Genomic DNA, 17,178 nt, shown 5'->3' on the forward strand with positions numbered 1-17,178 from the left:
ACTGAGAAAATGTGCACACAAATATGATGGTGAGCTTGAGGTGTCTGTAATGCTTCTGAGATCTTCAGTAAGGAAAACCAAACCTTACACCTCTTGGATGGTCCTTATCCAAGGATGGAGATGGCAACTTATCTCCATTTTTTGTGGTCCAAAAGACTGAAATGCAGCTTCTCTATCTCACATCAGTGATGTTAGACCCCCCCAAACATGATTGTGCCTCTGAAGGTCTCTTTTAACAAAACTCCTTCCCTGCCCCAGCAGTCTGTTACATGCAGAGCCAGGTGCCACCTGCCTGTTTCTGCAGCCCTACTTTGCACTATTTCTGTCAGGCTCAAGTATGCCCCTGTCTCCGATTATGAGAACTGGGAGGTTTGTTTGTTTCTACACATCTCTGCAAAATGTATGAACTTCATGTTCACTCTGCGTGTCACTAACAGCACATAGGCAGCGTGTCTTCATGTCCCCAGGAGGCAGTTAGATTTTTAGCTTCAGTCTTAAGAGAGTGAATAGAGAAGAGACAGAAATGGGAGCCATAAATAGTTGTTAAATTGATAGCCCAGGGACATTTTGGGACAGTGGTTCTCAACCTTTCTAATGCTGCTACCCTTTGATATAGTTCCTCATGTTGTGGTGACCCTCAACCATAAAATTATTTTATCAATACTTTTTTTGGGACTGTTATGAATTGTTATGTGAATAGCTGATGTGCAGGATCTCTGACACATGACCTCCCCTCCAAAGGCTTGTGATTAGCAGGTTGATAACAGGTGCTTTAGGGTAACATGCCACAGAGATTTTTTTCTAAAGTAAAAGAGTAGCCCAGGAAAAGACCAGAAGATAAGAACAATGAAACGAAAGTCAGGAGCAAAAATATACCAGGTATCAGTAGAGAAGAGCCTTCAACAGTCAGGATATGGTCAGTGGTGTCTAGCTCTCCTCAGAACTGACATAAGAGAGTGATAAGAATTAATCATTCATTTGAGCAACAAGAATATGAGTAGCTTCAATGAGAACAACTTGAATGGTGTTCTGGGGACAGCAGTGGGTTGAGGGGGTGCAGACAGGAATGGACACTTGGAATGAGGACTGGTTTTTATCCACACTATCTGTAGAGAGAGGGAGTAGAGAAGAAACCATCACCAGAGAAAAAGATGGTATCCCTGAACTTTTTCTTATCCCCACCCCTTTTTTTCAGTGGCCCAAAGGTCTAAAACACAACTTCTATAGCCAGCATCAGTGGTGACAGAGATGGTCCTTGGGATGGATTCTAATGTGGGAATGGCTTTGATATGTGGAGTGAGAATTTAGACAAGGGAAAATCAGAGACCCCCATTAGCAAGAGGTCATGTCTTGCCACATCAAGAGCCAGCCTCACTTGTTCATCTGTTAGAGCCCCTCTTATTTGGAAAAGTCATATGATCATTGTACAAACTCACAGGTACCACACAGGTGAGAGCATTATCAGTGACTGCCACTCAATGTTTTAGGGCTCAACTTCTACTACAGGCTTTGTCAGTGACCACACCATGTTCTATCAGACTTTCTATGTTGAAGGTTTAACTCCTATAACTCGGATTATAGTTACATATGGTGACACTATTGTTAGAAAATAATTCATGCAAGATCAGGTGGCATGGGAAAGCCCTACTGGGGTCAGGTCCCAAACGCAGACAGAGGGAAGATCATGTGCAGACTCAGGAAGAAGATGGCCATGTCCAGGCCACAGAGGGGCCCTCAGATGAAAATAACCTGCCTCTCTCCCTTGACCCCAGGCTTCCAGGATTCCTGGTTCCAGATGGTGATGTGATAGATTCTTGATGTTTATGCTGTCTAGTCAGTGATAAGCAATTTTGGTGGCCTTAGTAAACCAAACAAGCTGGAGGAGATCACATCAATATTCAGAGGATGGGATACTCTCTGGTTCCTTTCTCGTGTATGTCTCTCTTAACCAGTGTACTATGTACACATATTAATATCTCTCTATATGTAATCTCTAAGTCCAACTCAGGGAGACATTGCTAGTGTACCTGTTTCTGGATAGCTGTGCTTAGTGCCTCTCATTAAGCCTAGTACTTCTGTACTTCCTTTTTGTGTAGTTAATAGTTTATGCTGGCATCTGCTCTCCTGGGGATAACTGTTGGCAGGGACCATTTATCTTTGTAACCCCAGCACCACACTTTACTCATAGTGGGTAGACAATGAATAATTTTGAACTCAATGTGTTACTTTTTGCCTGGAAATTCATACCCCAGTGAACATGTCCTCCAAAAGATATCTGCTTAGCAGCTGGTGAGACCCTAATCCAGCAGGATAAAACCCAGTGGGGCATTCCAGGCATGAGAAGCAGAGGAATTGCTTCCAGTAGCCACATCCTGAACACACAACTTGCCTTTTCGTCGGGGATGGGCTCCGTGAAGAAGCTGATTATGACAATGATGATGGCGGTAAGTCCACAGAGGAGGAGGGCAAAGTACAGGTAGTGGAAGTCCTTAAGAACAGCTGGCCGCCTGTCCTTCTCCCCACAGGCTGGGGCTGAGTATGAGAACTCCAGAATCATACGCAGTATTCCCACTACCAGGCCAAACATGAGGCCCCAGAAGGCACCCTAAGGAGAGAGTGGAGAAATGGACAGGGAGGAGTGAGACTGGGGTGAGGTGGAGGAGTTCCTAGGAAGTTGAGACACCCTGCTTTAATCTTTCTCTCTTACTGGCTTCTTACTGGTTTCTAGCTCCCCGTCAACACTCTGATTTGACTTAAAAGGCAACCGGAGCAGTATACTGAGATGGAGATGAGCTCCAGAGCCTGGCTCAGAGTTTTTCTTACGTGGAATGGAAAGAAAGGTTAGCAGGTACTGAGTCGCAGATGCTCAATATTCAAATCGAACAAGCTGTGTTTTTCTATTAATCGAGGAACACCAGGAGCCTGTTTGCCAAATTCTGTTATGAGAATTAGAAATTAGAGCAGAGCTGCACCCCTCCTTTTTACAAAAGAAAGTCTCAGACCTCACATTAATTATAATTCCATTCCCATTATGAACTGGTCAGATGACTGAGATTTTTCACGAGATATTGATCTTTATTTCAGTTCTTTGGATGAGCATGAGCACCCAGAATTCTATGGGCTCTTTCTGTGTTCTGTGGATGTCAGCAAGAATAAATCTTGCAAGTAGTAGACATACTGCTTAGGGAGGAATAAAGGGAAGGGTTCCTTTGATGGCCTTTGTCATGACCTTGAGTTCTTTCATTTGTGTGGAGTCATGAACATGACATCCTTTAACTTTTCAAGGCACTTCCAGCAGATTCGGTCCAGTGTCTTCTTTTTATCCTGAGATGTAGTCACAGTTCCCATCCTGGCATCTCTAACCCCCTCTCACATTTGTCAGAATTCAGTGTAGCTATGGGACAGCTGTGTGCGCATCATCCCAAGAGTTCACACTCACCGGGTTAACATTGGTGCCCTTGTTGCTGCTTTGCTTATGCATAGAAGGATCCAGGCTTAGAGTTGGAGCAGAGACCACAGAACCTCCGCCTGCCCTGAGCTTTCACAGTTCTTTCTTTTGCAGCAGTCTCTTCCTCTACCATTGACCTTTTGGGAATTGTCTCAAATGCTGCTTCCTCCAGGAAGTCTTTCCTGCACCTCTCTTAGGAGCCTCTTCACTGGCTATTCACTTCACAGAGACCATAGCTTTTTTGCTGTTATTGCTTACTTAATAATTTTTTTGTTCCTGTCTGCTCAAGATGGCCGATCCATGTGAACCTTGTAAACTATTACATTCTTGAAGATGTCATACTTGGGTTGATTAAGTATTTACTGGGCGCTTGAGAGAATCTTAACTTGAAGGTAATAGTTAAAAACCTAGAGAAGGCAGTGGCTCAGCCAAAGGTCCTAAGGCTCTGGGCTAAGAAGAGTGACAGAGTGTCACCCCAGACCTTGTGTGTGGGGGAGGGGCAGGGCGTTTCACTCACAGGCTCAGTGACCCTCTTGCAGAAGATGGCCAGCAGGAAGAGGGCTGTGATGGGCGGGGCTAGGTAGCTGGTGATGGATTGGATGTAGTCAAAGAGCTGCCCACTATTGGAGCTCTGGATGATGGGGATCCAGAGGATGCTGATGAGTACCAGGAAGACTACAAACAACCTGTGGGAAGAGTACAGGGTTATGGGAGTGCCACGCCTGTGATCATGAGAGTGTGCATGGGAATCAGGAAAAAAAAGTGAGTGTTCCCTGGGCCACAGAAGGTCTGGAGGCTACCATATCAACTATTAGAATGCAGACATTTAGATTGTTAAGATCCTAGAAGTTAGAACTCCAGAATTCAAGAAATCTTCGTTTTCACATACTAAATGACTTCAGGTTATTCTGTCCACCGATGAGGAATAAACATCCCTTTCACCCCAGTCATGCACTGAAAAGTCTCTGCTTAGGATTCCTTTTTTCTTCTTTGCACTCAGCACTGTCTAGAGTGGCTAGCTTCTCTAGAATGGCTCCAGCCTTTCATCAGCCCCCAGAATCTCTGCTTCTTCTTTTTACCCCCCTTAGCTGATCCTCACTCCTGGTGACTGGTTTTATAAAAACAAACCCAATGGACTTTTATTGGATGGACTCGATGCAGTAATGCATATGGTCAGCAGATGGCGCCAAACTCACACTAATTGAGAACGATAAGCCTGTTGGTGTGCAGAGAGAGGAATACTTCTGAAATAACTTTCTCTCTCCTCTCTTTTTACTCCCACTTTGCCTTTCTTGGGCCCTGTTAGAGAGGTAACTACCCATGTGTCCTCCTTGCTACCAGTTCCCTCTCTTGTCCTACTTTTAGAGTCTGGGCCACGTCTGGCAGTATCCAGATGGGCAGACTGTAGGGCAGAAACCAAACACTGGGGAGGAACGGAGAGTGAGCGTGCAGAGCGCGGTATCTAATCTCAGATCTCTAACCACCAAGGAGGATGGAATGTGCTCTTTAGTTCCAAAGCCAGAACCAGGTAGACGTGAATTGTGAAGCAGAGATTTCAGAACACAACCCCCTTAACACTATGTGAACTATCAATCCCTAGTCTACAGAGAATAAGAATGTTTGCCACTAAGTTACTCTTTTAAAAACATAAAATGCTACCTTCAAGGTGAAACTCAATGTTCATAGCTTGATATTCAAGGCTTGTGGGTCATTCAGAGACAACTTCTTTATGAACATCTTCCATAAGACTGCCCTTCACTGTCCCTTGAAGTTCCCTCTTCCCAGTAAGCTGGGGATACCCTGAGAGCTGGGCTATACCATGTATCCTTGTGTCCCCAGTACAAGAGTGTGTTGAATGATGTATGTTAAAGGTCTATCTGGTGGGTTAGATTAATAACATTCTCATGTCCTGTATAACAGCCAGAGCTGGCTCGAAAGACTTCAGGGGTTGAGATATCCCTGTTCTTATACTGTCAGGCTGGGTTTACATCAGTGACTCTCAACCTGTGGGTCATGACTCCTTTCATGATCAAACAGCTCTTTCACAGGGGTCACCGAGCAGATATCCAGCATATCAAATACTTACTTTATACACAATCGTAGAAAAATTATAGTTATGAAGTATCAAAAATAATTTTATGGCTGGGGGTCACCACAATACAAGGAACTGTATTAAAGGGTCACAGCACTAGCTAGGTTGAGAACCATTGCTTGACATCCATTACTATCTCACAGTGACCTTGGAGATCTTGTACAAGAGGCAGTAAAATAGGTAAGGATAGACACCCCCTGACACCCAGTATTCCAAAGAGGGAGAGGTGGCATTATTCTGGGGTGGGGCTTAATGCAAAGTTACACAGAACCCACTGTTCTGAGTGCCAGCCTGGGTTCTAGCCTAGCCAGTCTTCCCAGGAAGCAGGGATGGGAGAGGAGAGAGAGAGAGTTTCTCTGAAGGCATAGATCACATACCTGCCTACCACCATCAGCTCTTGCTCCGATGCCTGCCTGCGGACTCGCTGCCACACATCTATGGCAAACAGGGTGCTACTGCTGTTGAAGATGGAGGTGAGTGAGCTCATGAGGGCAGCCATGATCACGGCAATCATCAGGCCTCGCAGACCTGGGGAGAGACAGAGCTGGGTGGAAAGTTGTCTATTTAAGGGCTCTACCAAGACATGGTGAGTTGCCTCAGAATCACACAAAGTCAGGAATCTTAGGGTGGAAAATGGAAACTGTGAGTGCTGGTGAGGTTCCATTTAGGAGAGATATAGCATCAGGAGACCTGCAGTGCTTGAAGCCAAGATCTGTCCTCTGCTCTGTGGCCCTGGGTAGTCCCTGTGCACCATAAAGCGTACATGAGTCAAGCTGATAGGTTTTCTGCAGTCTTGTTTTCCAGTTGTGGATCTCTGAGGCTGGGAGTAAGAGGGTGGCTGTTAGTGTTTTTAAATGTTTGTGATTTGCTTTCTATGCTTTTGAAAAATAAGTGATTTTTTAAATCACATTATAGTCATTACCTGAAGTCTCAGCCTTGGAGACAGAAACCTGGACTTGTTCCTCACTTGGTAGATAGCTGGCTAAATGGATGATCTTTGGACTAGTAGCTTTCTTTTGTTTTGTTTTGTTTTCTTTCCTTTCCTACTTTTTTCTTTCCTCTACTTTCCATTTTCTCCATTTGGACAAAAGAAATATTAGAGGGTGCACTAATATTTAAAGTCTCTACCTCTGATGGTCAAGCTTCTGGAAATAACCTTTTAACCTTGTGGAGATGATCCCAGTAGCAGTAGTTCTCCTGCCCACCCAGGGCCTCTTTCTCTTAAATGCACATGGTTAACTAAGTCCTAGTGTCTCCCTGGAAACCTTGAGAGCACTCGAGTTTCCTCCTCAGTTCTTTGTTTCCCTCTGGCTAATAACACCTTACAGATGCTGTCGAGGATGTGGAGAAAGAGGAACACTCCTCCATTGCTGGTGGGATTGCAGACTGGTACAACCACTCTGGAAATCAGTCTGGAGGTTCCTCAGAAAATTAGACATTGCACTACCTGAGGACCCAACTATATCTCTCCTGGACATATACCCAAAAGACGCTCCAACATATAACAAGGACACATACTCCACTATGTTCATAGCTGCCTAATTTATAATAGCCAGAAGCTGGAAAGATCCCAGATGCCCTTCAACAGAGGAATGGATACAGAAAATGTGGTACATCTACACAATGGAATACTACTCAGCCATAAAAACAATGACTTCATGAAATTCATAGGCAAATGGATGAAACTAGAAAATATCATCCTGAGTGAGGTTACTCAATCACAGAAAAACACACATGGTATGCACTCATTGATAAGTGGATATTAGCCTAAATGTTCGAATTTCCCAAGATGTACAGATCACAAGAAACTCAAAAAGGATGACAAAAATGCAGATGCTTCACTCCTCTTTTAAAGGGGGAACAAAAATATCCATAGGAGGGAATAGGGAGGCAAAGTTTAGAGCAGAGACTGAAGGAATGGTCATTCAGAGCCTGTGCCACATGTGGCCCATACACATACAGCCACCAAACTAGATAAGATGGAGGAAGCTAAGAAGTGCAGGCTGACAGGAACTGGATATAGATCACTCCTGAGAGACACAACCAGAACATGTCAAATACAGAGGCAAATGCCAGCAGCAAACCACTGAACTGAGAATGGGAACCCCGTTGGAAGAATTAGAGAAAGGACTGAAAGAGCTGAAGGGGCTTGTGACCCCATAAGAGCAACAATACCAACAACCAGAGCTTTCAGGGACTAAACCACTACCCAAAGACTATACATGGACTGACCCTGGGCTCCAACTGCATAGGTAGCAATGAATATCCTAGTAAGAGCACCAGTGGAAGGGGAAACCCTTGGTCCCACCAAGGCTGGACCCCTAGTGTAGGGGATTGTTGGGGGGGCGGTAATGGAGGGTGGATGGGGAGGGGAACACCCATATAGAAGGGAAGGGGGAGGGGCTAGGGGATAGGGCTAGGGGGCAGATGGACAGGAAACTCGGAAAGGGAATAACATTTGAAATGTAAATAAGAAATACCCAATTTAATAAAAATGGAGAAAAAAATAAATAAAACACCTTACTGTTTTCCCTCACAGATATCAGCATTATCCTAGACCCTTCTCTTGTCTCTCTCCTCTCCTTTTTTTTTTTTGTTAACTGCTTGGCCCTAGGTGGATCTTCACTATCTCTGCTATTTCTCTGACTGTCTGTAACTACTAGAGGGAAGCAATAACCACTCATATACTGCCTTCCAGTTCTTTGACGAAGTACAACCTCTAAAGATCAAGAACTGGAACTGTCTTTGGGTCTTTGTCTTTCTAGTCAGTAATGGATACTGAGTAATCAAATCCAGCCAAATATTACTTCACAAATGACTTAATGCTTTCTCTTCATCTCTAAAACCACCCTGGTCAGGTCAGGTCATCAGTGCCGTTTATCTGGAGCATTGTGGAATCCTCACTTATGTTTCTTCAAACTCCCCCCCCCCCCCATATTCTGTCTCTATGCTGAATTCTCCAAGCATAGTGGTCCTATGGAAGCACAAATCTAATCATTCATGTTTGAATTAAAATCCCCCAGTATCCAGTGTTTTTCTTTGCTCTCAGAGCAAAAGCTGTTTCTCTGCGTGGTGTTTGGCCATAGCATTCCCATGGAAAGCTCTGTTCATTCATCCTTTCTGCTGATGGTACATTGCATGGTCTTTCCTCCCTTGTCATCTGCAGATGCAGCATCTTCCTGGAATGGTGTTTCGCATGCTCTCGGTCTCTGACAAGGTATTTCTTATGACTTGGCAATGCTGCCTTCATTTGGATAATTCTTTGTGACCCTCTCTAGGCTTGGTCAAACCTCCTTTCAGCTCTTCTGGTCACCATGACTTATACTTTTGGGGAAGCCCAGTTATATAAAGCCCGGGATCAGAAAACTGCCTGTTAGCATTGTACCTACCATACCCGGAACACATAGCAGATGTCTTAGGGAAGCTTAAGGGAGTAGGTGTGTAGGTAGGTGTGTGTTTGTGTGTGCATGTGCTAGAGTGATCATGAAGATGGGTCTTTTTCTTCACTCTTTTCATCTATTTGTCCTTCAGTTCATCCTAGGTATGAGTCTTAGAGGAGTACTGAGTGCTGGAAAGGGGTGTGGGAGCTGAGACTCACCCACAGGCATGAGAGCCATAACAAGTTTGGGGTAGGCAATATTGGAGCATCCAACTCTGGCCCCACACACTCTCTGACAGATGTCAGGGTCCACACAGGCGACTTCATCTGCAAAAGAAGGGAGCTACATTATGTCTAGACATGTCTAAAATTTTTTTTGAATGTTCTCTTAGGAGAGAAATCCTGCCAGCCCCTGCTGTAGCTTACCCATCCCAGAAATAGTTCTCTGTAAATGACTTGTAAAACCCACAATGCACAGAGAGCATCATTAGCTCTTACCTGGGTACAGGGCCCTGCTGATCATGCCGGGCATGACAATGAAGAACATTGGGAGGATCTTTAGGTAGCCCCCTAACACTGATCCTCCCTTGGCATGTGAAAGACTCTTGGCCGAGAGAGACCTCTGCACAATCACCTGAAACAGTAGCAGTGGGGATGCCGCTAGGTCAGAGAGGGGCTTAGTTCAGTGCAGGTGAGCCCTACAACTTGCCACTTTTGCCTTCATTCAGTCCCAGGAAAATGTCCAATCCTCTAAATACTGAAGTGTTTGTTTATTGGTTTTCAGGAAGCCCCTGCTGGGGCAAGCCAGGCTGGGGACATTACCTGGTCCGTGCACCAACACCAGGTGGCCAAGACTGTGAGGCCAAAAATAAGACCTGGCCAGGGGATGTCCCCGTTCACAGGATCTCGAAGCATGTGGAAGGCATCAGACCGTGGGAGGTGACAGGTAGTGTTGGGAACTGTGACATTGGGGATGGACTGTCTATAGAGCTGCTGCAAGCCTGGGTACCAGCCGACCTCCCGAAAGCCTGTGGGAGAGACAGAGTATGAGAAATCGCCTGCGGCCCTACTCCTAGCCCCATGTGAACCTCTGGGTTTGAACTGATAGAAAGATTGGGAATAGGCAAGGGAGCTGGGCTTTGGGTTTTGGAGTAGTCAGAACCCTGATTTTATGGAATGTTGACCTAGAAAATTTATATGGCTTTGGGCTATGGAAAGTTCTAGGGGTCAAGGTGGGTATGTGTAGACCTTTTTCTTACCCAGAAACATGAGGACCAGGGCTCCCCCAACCATGATCACGGTCTGTAGAGCATCTGTGTAGATCACAGCTGTGAGGCCCCCTGGGTACCCAAGAAGAGAATACATCAGTCAGCATCAATGGGAGCTCTCTCTGTGGCCTACCTCTATGTTTATATACACTGGGAGACCAGAGAAGACACAGAGACCTCTTAGCAGGGAACCTTAGTGACAAACCCTTTTCCCTCTCTTCTCTCTCTCTTTATCCCACCCAAGGAAAATGGAGGCTGGTTACAGACCAGTGAGTTCTGATGTTACTATCTTTGTCCATGTCCAGGTCTGGTCACCACACCATCAACACTCCATTGTTCTTGCTATTAATATTCCAAGGCTTTCTGCTTTCCCTCTCCAAGCCCACATAGATGGCCCCATCATTCAAAGACAAGTAACGGAGCCCTAAGTTGTTATGTCCTGGGCTGGTGTGGCAGAATACCAGTTCTATAACTCAAAGGAAAGAGGGCAGAGTGGGTTCATGGCTTTTGAGACAGTGACTATGACCCAGACTGCAGTTTACAGATCTTCTACCTTGTTCCTGTGCAACCTGTCCTCAGCAGCACCCCACATCTCTTTCATTCTCTGTCTTTGTGGAGTGGATTTTTCATTTCTGTACTTCCTACCTCGTTATGTACTCCCTACTCCTTTTCTGTCTTTTAATCTTTCTCTGTGAGCTCTCTCATCTTAGACCTCTGTCTTCATTTGCTTGTCTCTGTGTCTCTTCCTCTTACTGTTTCTCTCAGGATAACAAGTCTTCTGCATGTCTATATCGTTATCTTTCTGTATCTGTCCCAGTGAAAGCATCCTTCCTCACCTATCATCTCTACATTTCAATATGGCTCTTCCCCATTTTTACCTGCAATGGTGTAGACAGCTGTCACCACCAGCAGGATGACTGTGGAGAGATAGAGATTCCAGCCCAAGGCCATCTGGATGAAGAGGGCTCCAGAGAAGATATCAGTCTGCAGAAAGCCAGCACCCACAAGTCCATGGCACCCAAAGCGTCCAGGGTGGTTGCTGTGGGTGTCACCTACCTCAGTCGGTGTCCTCAGCCTGTCCTCAGCTGTCATCAAACAATGAAGACAAGACTGAAGTGCCATGCTGATGAGTTTGCTCTTGATGTTAAAGTGCCACACTAGGGAATGACTTTGCAGACATGAAGGCTTGGTAGAACTTAGAGGAAAATAGTACTGTATAATGCTTTGATTGAAAAACAAACCATCTAGACATGAATTATTTGTCTATCATGCGTAGGAGGTTAACAATGGAAGTGGAAGGTGGAGGAAGTAAAGCTAGGAGCTGGGAATGGAGAAGACAGCATATGCGAGGGGAGAATAGGAGCCACACAGGTTGCTGGCTGCTCTGTGACATAGCACAAGCATGTTGGGATGGCTGGGCAGGCAATCATCGATTCTGGATAATCTATGTGCTTGGGTTTATTGTGGGACTTGAAGTATAGGCTTTGCACCAGCTCACAATGTTGGTCCTCAAAGGAATTTGATTGCTAGATCTAGCACGTGATTGATTCTGTTCCCTTAAGTTCATTTACTCAGCACATCACATGACTTTTTTAATAAACTGATTTCAGAATCTATAATATGTGTGTGTGTGTGTGTGTGTGTGTGTGTGTGTGTGTGTGTGTGTATGTGTGTATGTACTCTCTGGTGGTATGGCAGTCAAGATCCAATTGTGATTCCAGATCTAGTCATTCCTCTGTGTAGACTTGGATAATTCACATCACATGTCTCGATTTGTTTTCTGAATTTAGTTCAATAAAGTGACAGTAGAAATCTTTCTGATTCCAACATTCTAGGCTACTAATAGTTGCTGAATGAAGAAGCAGCAATTAATGTAAAGGTGAAACCATGTACTCTTGTTTGATAGTGTTTTGAATGAAAGATCAATATTCCCTTAAACCATTTATTTTTCATTTCTGACTGCCCCATTTCTGGATGGAGGCATTCTCTGAGGTTCTGTGTATTCATGGATCCTTCTTTTATCCCTCATTTCATCTATACATGCTTTCCTTTTATTCCCTCCCACCATCCATCCCTCTCCCCCTTTCCCCTCCCTCCTTCCCTGCTATCAGTGAGCTCAGTATAATGCCCATAGTAAGGAATCCAACTTGGAGTCATACCCACCGATATCTTGGTGAAGATGTAGAGTATGAGAGACAGGACTGACATGTACACCTGGATCCTCTGCCCCCCAAATCGTTTCTTCAGGTACTGTGGCATGGTGACCACACCAGCTGCGATGTACACAGGGACAAAGATCCAGCCCAGGGCCAGAAGCAGAAAAGTTGCCTGGAAGAACACAGAGAAGGTATTTTGATTGTAGAAAAGTTGACCTTCCCACCTGAGGATAGCATTTTGTATGGGAAAGCCCCAAATAAGGAAATGAAGGACCTGGGTCCTCATCCTAGCTTTTCTGAATAACTTCAGTTAAATCTTTTTAAAAAACTCTTAAGGCCTTGATGTAATTATCAAGATAATGGGTCTTCTGTTTACCACACAGCTGCCCAAGTTCTTCCAAGAGATCTTTCATCTCTAAGGTCAGGCACAGAAGATGGTTCTGACCCTCAACCCTCTGGAGCGGTCAGGTTAGCTTCCTTACATTCCACTCGAAGCCACCCACAGCAAGGCCTCCAGCAGCCCCTGTTCCAGCCAGGCCGATGAATAAGCCACTGCCCACATTGCTGGACATTAGAGATGCTCCAATCTGCAAGGTACAAGTGAGGTTGAGGGTCAGGTGTCAGAGTTAGTTTGAAGCCATCTGGGCTTAGGACCATTCACAGTGGAAGCAGCTAGAGGTTTTTGAGGCATTGGCTAAGTAAGTGGAAGCATTTCCAAAGGTTCTTCTTTCTCCTCATAAGGGTGCAACTAGAAGTACAAGCCATTTCTCATTAGCCCTGTGAGACTCTAGGTTCCCAGCTCAGGTAGTCTATCATGTTAAACAGACATAAGTTTCCTTGTCCTTAGACTTCTTGCTCCAGATAACCAAAACATTTACAGGCTCCTGAAGGCTGTCAGGGTTTTCTCTACTCTTTTTTTCCGGATATTTTATCTAATTACATTTCAAATGCTAGCCCTAGGATTCCCTCCTCTCCCATCACCCCTTCCCCTCCTTCTCTGAGGATGCTCTCCCCCCTACCCACCCACTCCCATCTCAACACCTTGGCATTCCCCTTCATTAGGGAATGTCTTCATAGGACCAAGAGCTTTTCCTTCTATTGATGTTAGACAATGCCATTTTCTGGTACATATGTGGCTGGAGTCATGGGTCCCTTCATGTGTACTCTTTGGTTGGTGGTTTAATCCCCAGCAGCTCTGGGGGTTCTGGTTGGTTGATATTTTTGTTCTTCTTATGAGGTTGCAAATCCCTTCAGCTCCTTCTGCTCTCTCTAACTCCTTCATTGGGTCCCTGTGCTCAGTCCGATGGTTAACTGCAAGCACCCTCATTTGTATCAGTGAGGCTCTGGCAGAGCCTCTCAGGAGACATCCATATCAGGCTCCTGTCAGCAAACACTTCTTGGCATCTGCATAGTGACTGGGCTTAATGGCTGCATATGGGATGGATCCTCATATTGGGTAGTCTCTGCTCCACTCTTTGTCCCTGTACTTACTGTTGTGACTATTTGTTCCCCCTTCTAAGAGAGACTAAAGCAAGAGTAGAATGTTAGCAGTGTCAAGCAAACAGGCATGGTGAGCATCAACAGGTGCAAACATAGCAGGCATTACACATGTGAGCAAATGAGAGAGTGAGTGAGTAATCGAGTATGTGAGAGTATGTGGGAGTTGAGTTGTTAAATGTAATATTATGTGAATGAGTGTGTTAGAATGAATGGGGATAGTACATGTGTCCACTGTGCAAGTATATGTGAATGTTGGTTGTGTGAATGGGCGCACGGTACAAGTATAGGTGAACATTGGCTTTTATGAATGTCTGTGTGTGCATCTTTCTGCCTTAAGGTGTAGGTGTGTGACTGAGAGAAGGTGAGAATGTATGAGTACATGAATGAGCATGTGAGAATCTGTGTGTATAGTTGATGTGACTGGGCTTCTACATAGGCCTGACCTCCTTTCATCTGACTTTGGGAAGAGGAAGTTAATTTTCAAGGATTAGTAGAAATTTTGGGTGTGGTCTGATGAGAGAGATGAGATTTAAAAATGTTTGGGATTCGTTTTTGGAGACTGTTGGAAGCAGTCTCACATCACTATTCTTTAGTATTAAGTGTAGGTGTCAGTCTTTCAAGAAAATAATTCCTACTTCCTATCTACTTATTGCCTGAGACCCAGCAACTTCATTAAGCAATGGGTAACCCCAGTGCTTCCTCTACTCCAGGTTTGATTATATTGTTTACATGAGTTTATATGCCCACATAGCTCTGTGCATTTCTATAGCAGAAAACTCCAGATATATTTTGATAGATTCAGTGCCCACTGTGAGACCCACATTTGAAAACAGAGGAGGGAAACTCAACTTTCCCTGGGTATGTGGATACAAGGTTGAAAACATCAAGTGTTATTAAGGATATTTGTTTCTGAAGTCTTAAAGCTTTTCTCCTCTGAATGAGTGGCACTATGAGAGTATGGGCTGCTTTGTACTTAGACTGACAGCTGACAAATTCTTCTCTTAAGCCTGAATGCTTTAATTGGGCAGCTGTCAATTGAGCAGCTCCTATTGCGTGATTGGCCAGACTGTCATCATGCTATCTCAGCTGCTTCAAACGCTTTATGGATCCATTGAAGAGACTAACACTGAAGATTCAGATGGATGCTGCAACTATGATGCCATAGACATGGCTACTTTAGGAGCCTGTGCTGTGGTCATGACCACTTTAGAAAGCATGCACCAAATTGGGAAGACCACACTTTAGGCTAGACTAGACTTGTGGATGATAGATGACTACTTGTTCTATAGATACTCAATAACACAGGAGGAGGAGAATCTCTTCAGGGGCACAGGAAAAGTCTGTATTCGTACAGTGTGAGACTTGTGGTTGGTCTTTATCTAATGAGTGTGATTAGTAGACCGGGAAGTTGTGTGTGTACAATGATGTAACTGTGGGAACTATATTCTGAGTAAAATGTCCTTCACTTCTTTTCTGGCCTATAAATTGATCGGTTGTCACTTTTTGTTTTGTTAGTTTGGGAGACTTCTCTCCTGTGTATCCCCCAAAACTCCAAATTGCATCTCAGTGTTGACACATTTGGCCCGAATGATCTCTTTTCCTACTCAGGGAACATACTGGTTTTGTTGCATGAAAAGTAGATATTAGACCACATACCAGCTTTAGTGGTGAGGAAGCAGCTGAGTTTCAGAACTGTCTGAGAGCTAATGACCCTGATGTTCAAAGCTGTGACACAGAACCTTAGGCTAAAAACTTATACAAAAAAAAAAACACTGCAAGAAACTTAAAACTATAGTGGGACCACTGAGCACCAAAGGGGCTGTTAAGTGCTGAATGGTAGCTGAGAGTACAGGACTATAAATCTCGATCAATGAAAATGTTTGAGACCCAAAAGGGGCCCAACAGCCAAAGCTCAGAGACATAACTCTATTTACTCCCTGGCTGTTGGAACTTCAAGCTAAGAACAACAACCCCTGCGCCTTGTACCTAGAACAAGAACTCTTTGGAGCCATGAGACTTCAGTTCTAGTGTATAGAGCTGTAAGCTTCTGTTTGGAATCCCAGCTTACAAACCTCTGGAATTGAGTGTTATCAACAAAGTGCCCCCTTTTACCTTTGATTTCTTACTAGGTAGAACAAAAGAACCCCTAGAGAGCCATCTGTGACACACACAAGAGACATCTCAGGCTGCTGGTGGATTGGGGCAAGAGAGGATTCCAGAGTTGGGAAAAACATTTGGAGGGTAATGATGTAATTCTGGAAAGAAAAGCTGAGAGGAGGTCATAGGTGGTGAAAGCTGAGAATATATCCTAGGAGAGGAGGGTGGGAGGTCTACTTACTGGCCACCAGGTCATGGATCTTCCAGCCAGGAAATAGCCACCAATGGTCCCTCGGCTTGCGCGGATGGACGACTGGAAAGAATATGCAGATATGTTAGTATTTTCCAAGTCTTTCTACAGTCCTCTCCTTTCATCCCCAATTAACTGGCCGCTTGGTGCAGGCATTGTGAGAACAAAGAAGGCTAGAACTGAGGTAGAGTAAAGCTGTCTGTATACTGATGGTGTCAGTATCTTTAAACTATAGTCTGTGGGAGAGCCACATTATCTTTGTTACTTTTGCCTACCATCTATTTCTCAGGACTGATGGGAAAAGCAAAGGAAGCAATGGCTCTCTAGGGTCTTCAGGAAGAACAGAATGCCGTGAAAACATTCTGGATGGTAATCAGGTTCTCCTTATTTCCCCCTCTTTTAGTAGCTTCTTCCAAAAGATGGGTTGGAATCGGTTTCAGGGCCATAATGACCAACTCTTCCCTGAGCTAGCCTCTTCTTTCTTCCCAGGTGGACTTCTACACTGAAGAAGACATTGTCGTAGCTGTCTGGCCAAGGTCTGTGAACACTGGGCAGAATGAAGAACTCTATTTGGGCCATTTGTTGATATGGCCTGGAGTTGGAGCATACCATTGAGACCAGTGAGGATCCTGGAAGGAGCCAGTAGGTGGTCAGTCAATAACCTGTTTTGGGATGTGAGTGTAACTACTTTCTCTGGGGACATGAGACCAATGTTTTGGTCAAGACACCAGCAGAATTTGAATGATAGCTATGCATTCTCCAAATCTGTGGTATTGATGTGGAGAAGAGGGCATAAGTTAGGCTCAGGGTGTCTAGAGATTGTTAGGGTATGATGAAAGATTGTGATGTGGGCTGAGAGTGGGTAAAGGTGTGTTGCAATTTGTGTTAAATACTTCCCAGTGTACTATCAGACATGGAGATTTTAGGAACTGTTTGCTTTTTTTTTTTTTTTTTTTTTTTGGTTCTTTTTTTCGGAGCTGGGGACCGA

At 44.6% G+C, this 17,178-nt stretch overlaps 1 protein-coding gene across 3 annotated transcripts in view; it reads right to left on the reverse strand.

The window, feature by feature from the left end:
• Positions 1–17,178, reverse strand: part of Slc5a9 (solute carrier family 5 member 9) — a 28,360-nt gene that overhangs the window by 5,020 nt on the left and 6,162 nt on the right. For all 3 annotated transcript variants that reach the window (NM_001395128.1, XM_087550204.1, XM_087550205.1), the window contains 11 exon segments: positions 2,390–2,605; positions 3,966–4,134; positions 5,918–6,068; positions 9,139–9,246; positions 9,418–9,553; positions 9,742–9,947; positions 10,179–10,259; positions 11,066–11,171; positions 12,351–12,515; positions 12,826–12,930; positions 16,182–16,253. In NM_001395128.1, the coding sequence (NP_001382057.1) occupies positions 2,390–2,605; positions 3,966–4,134; positions 5,918–6,068; positions 9,139–9,246; positions 9,418–9,553; positions 9,742–9,947; positions 10,179–10,259; positions 11,066–11,171; positions 12,351–12,515; positions 12,826–12,930; positions 16,182–16,253 (1,515 nt within the window).

Source organism: Rattus norvegicus, chromosome 5, assembly GCF_021556685.1.
Source record: "Rattus norvegicus strain SHRSP/BbbUtx chromosome 5, alternate assembly SHRSP_T2T, whole genome shotgun sequence".
Lineage (NCBI taxonomy): Eukaryota > Metazoa > Chordata > Mammalia > Rodentia > Muridae > Rattus > Rattus norvegicus.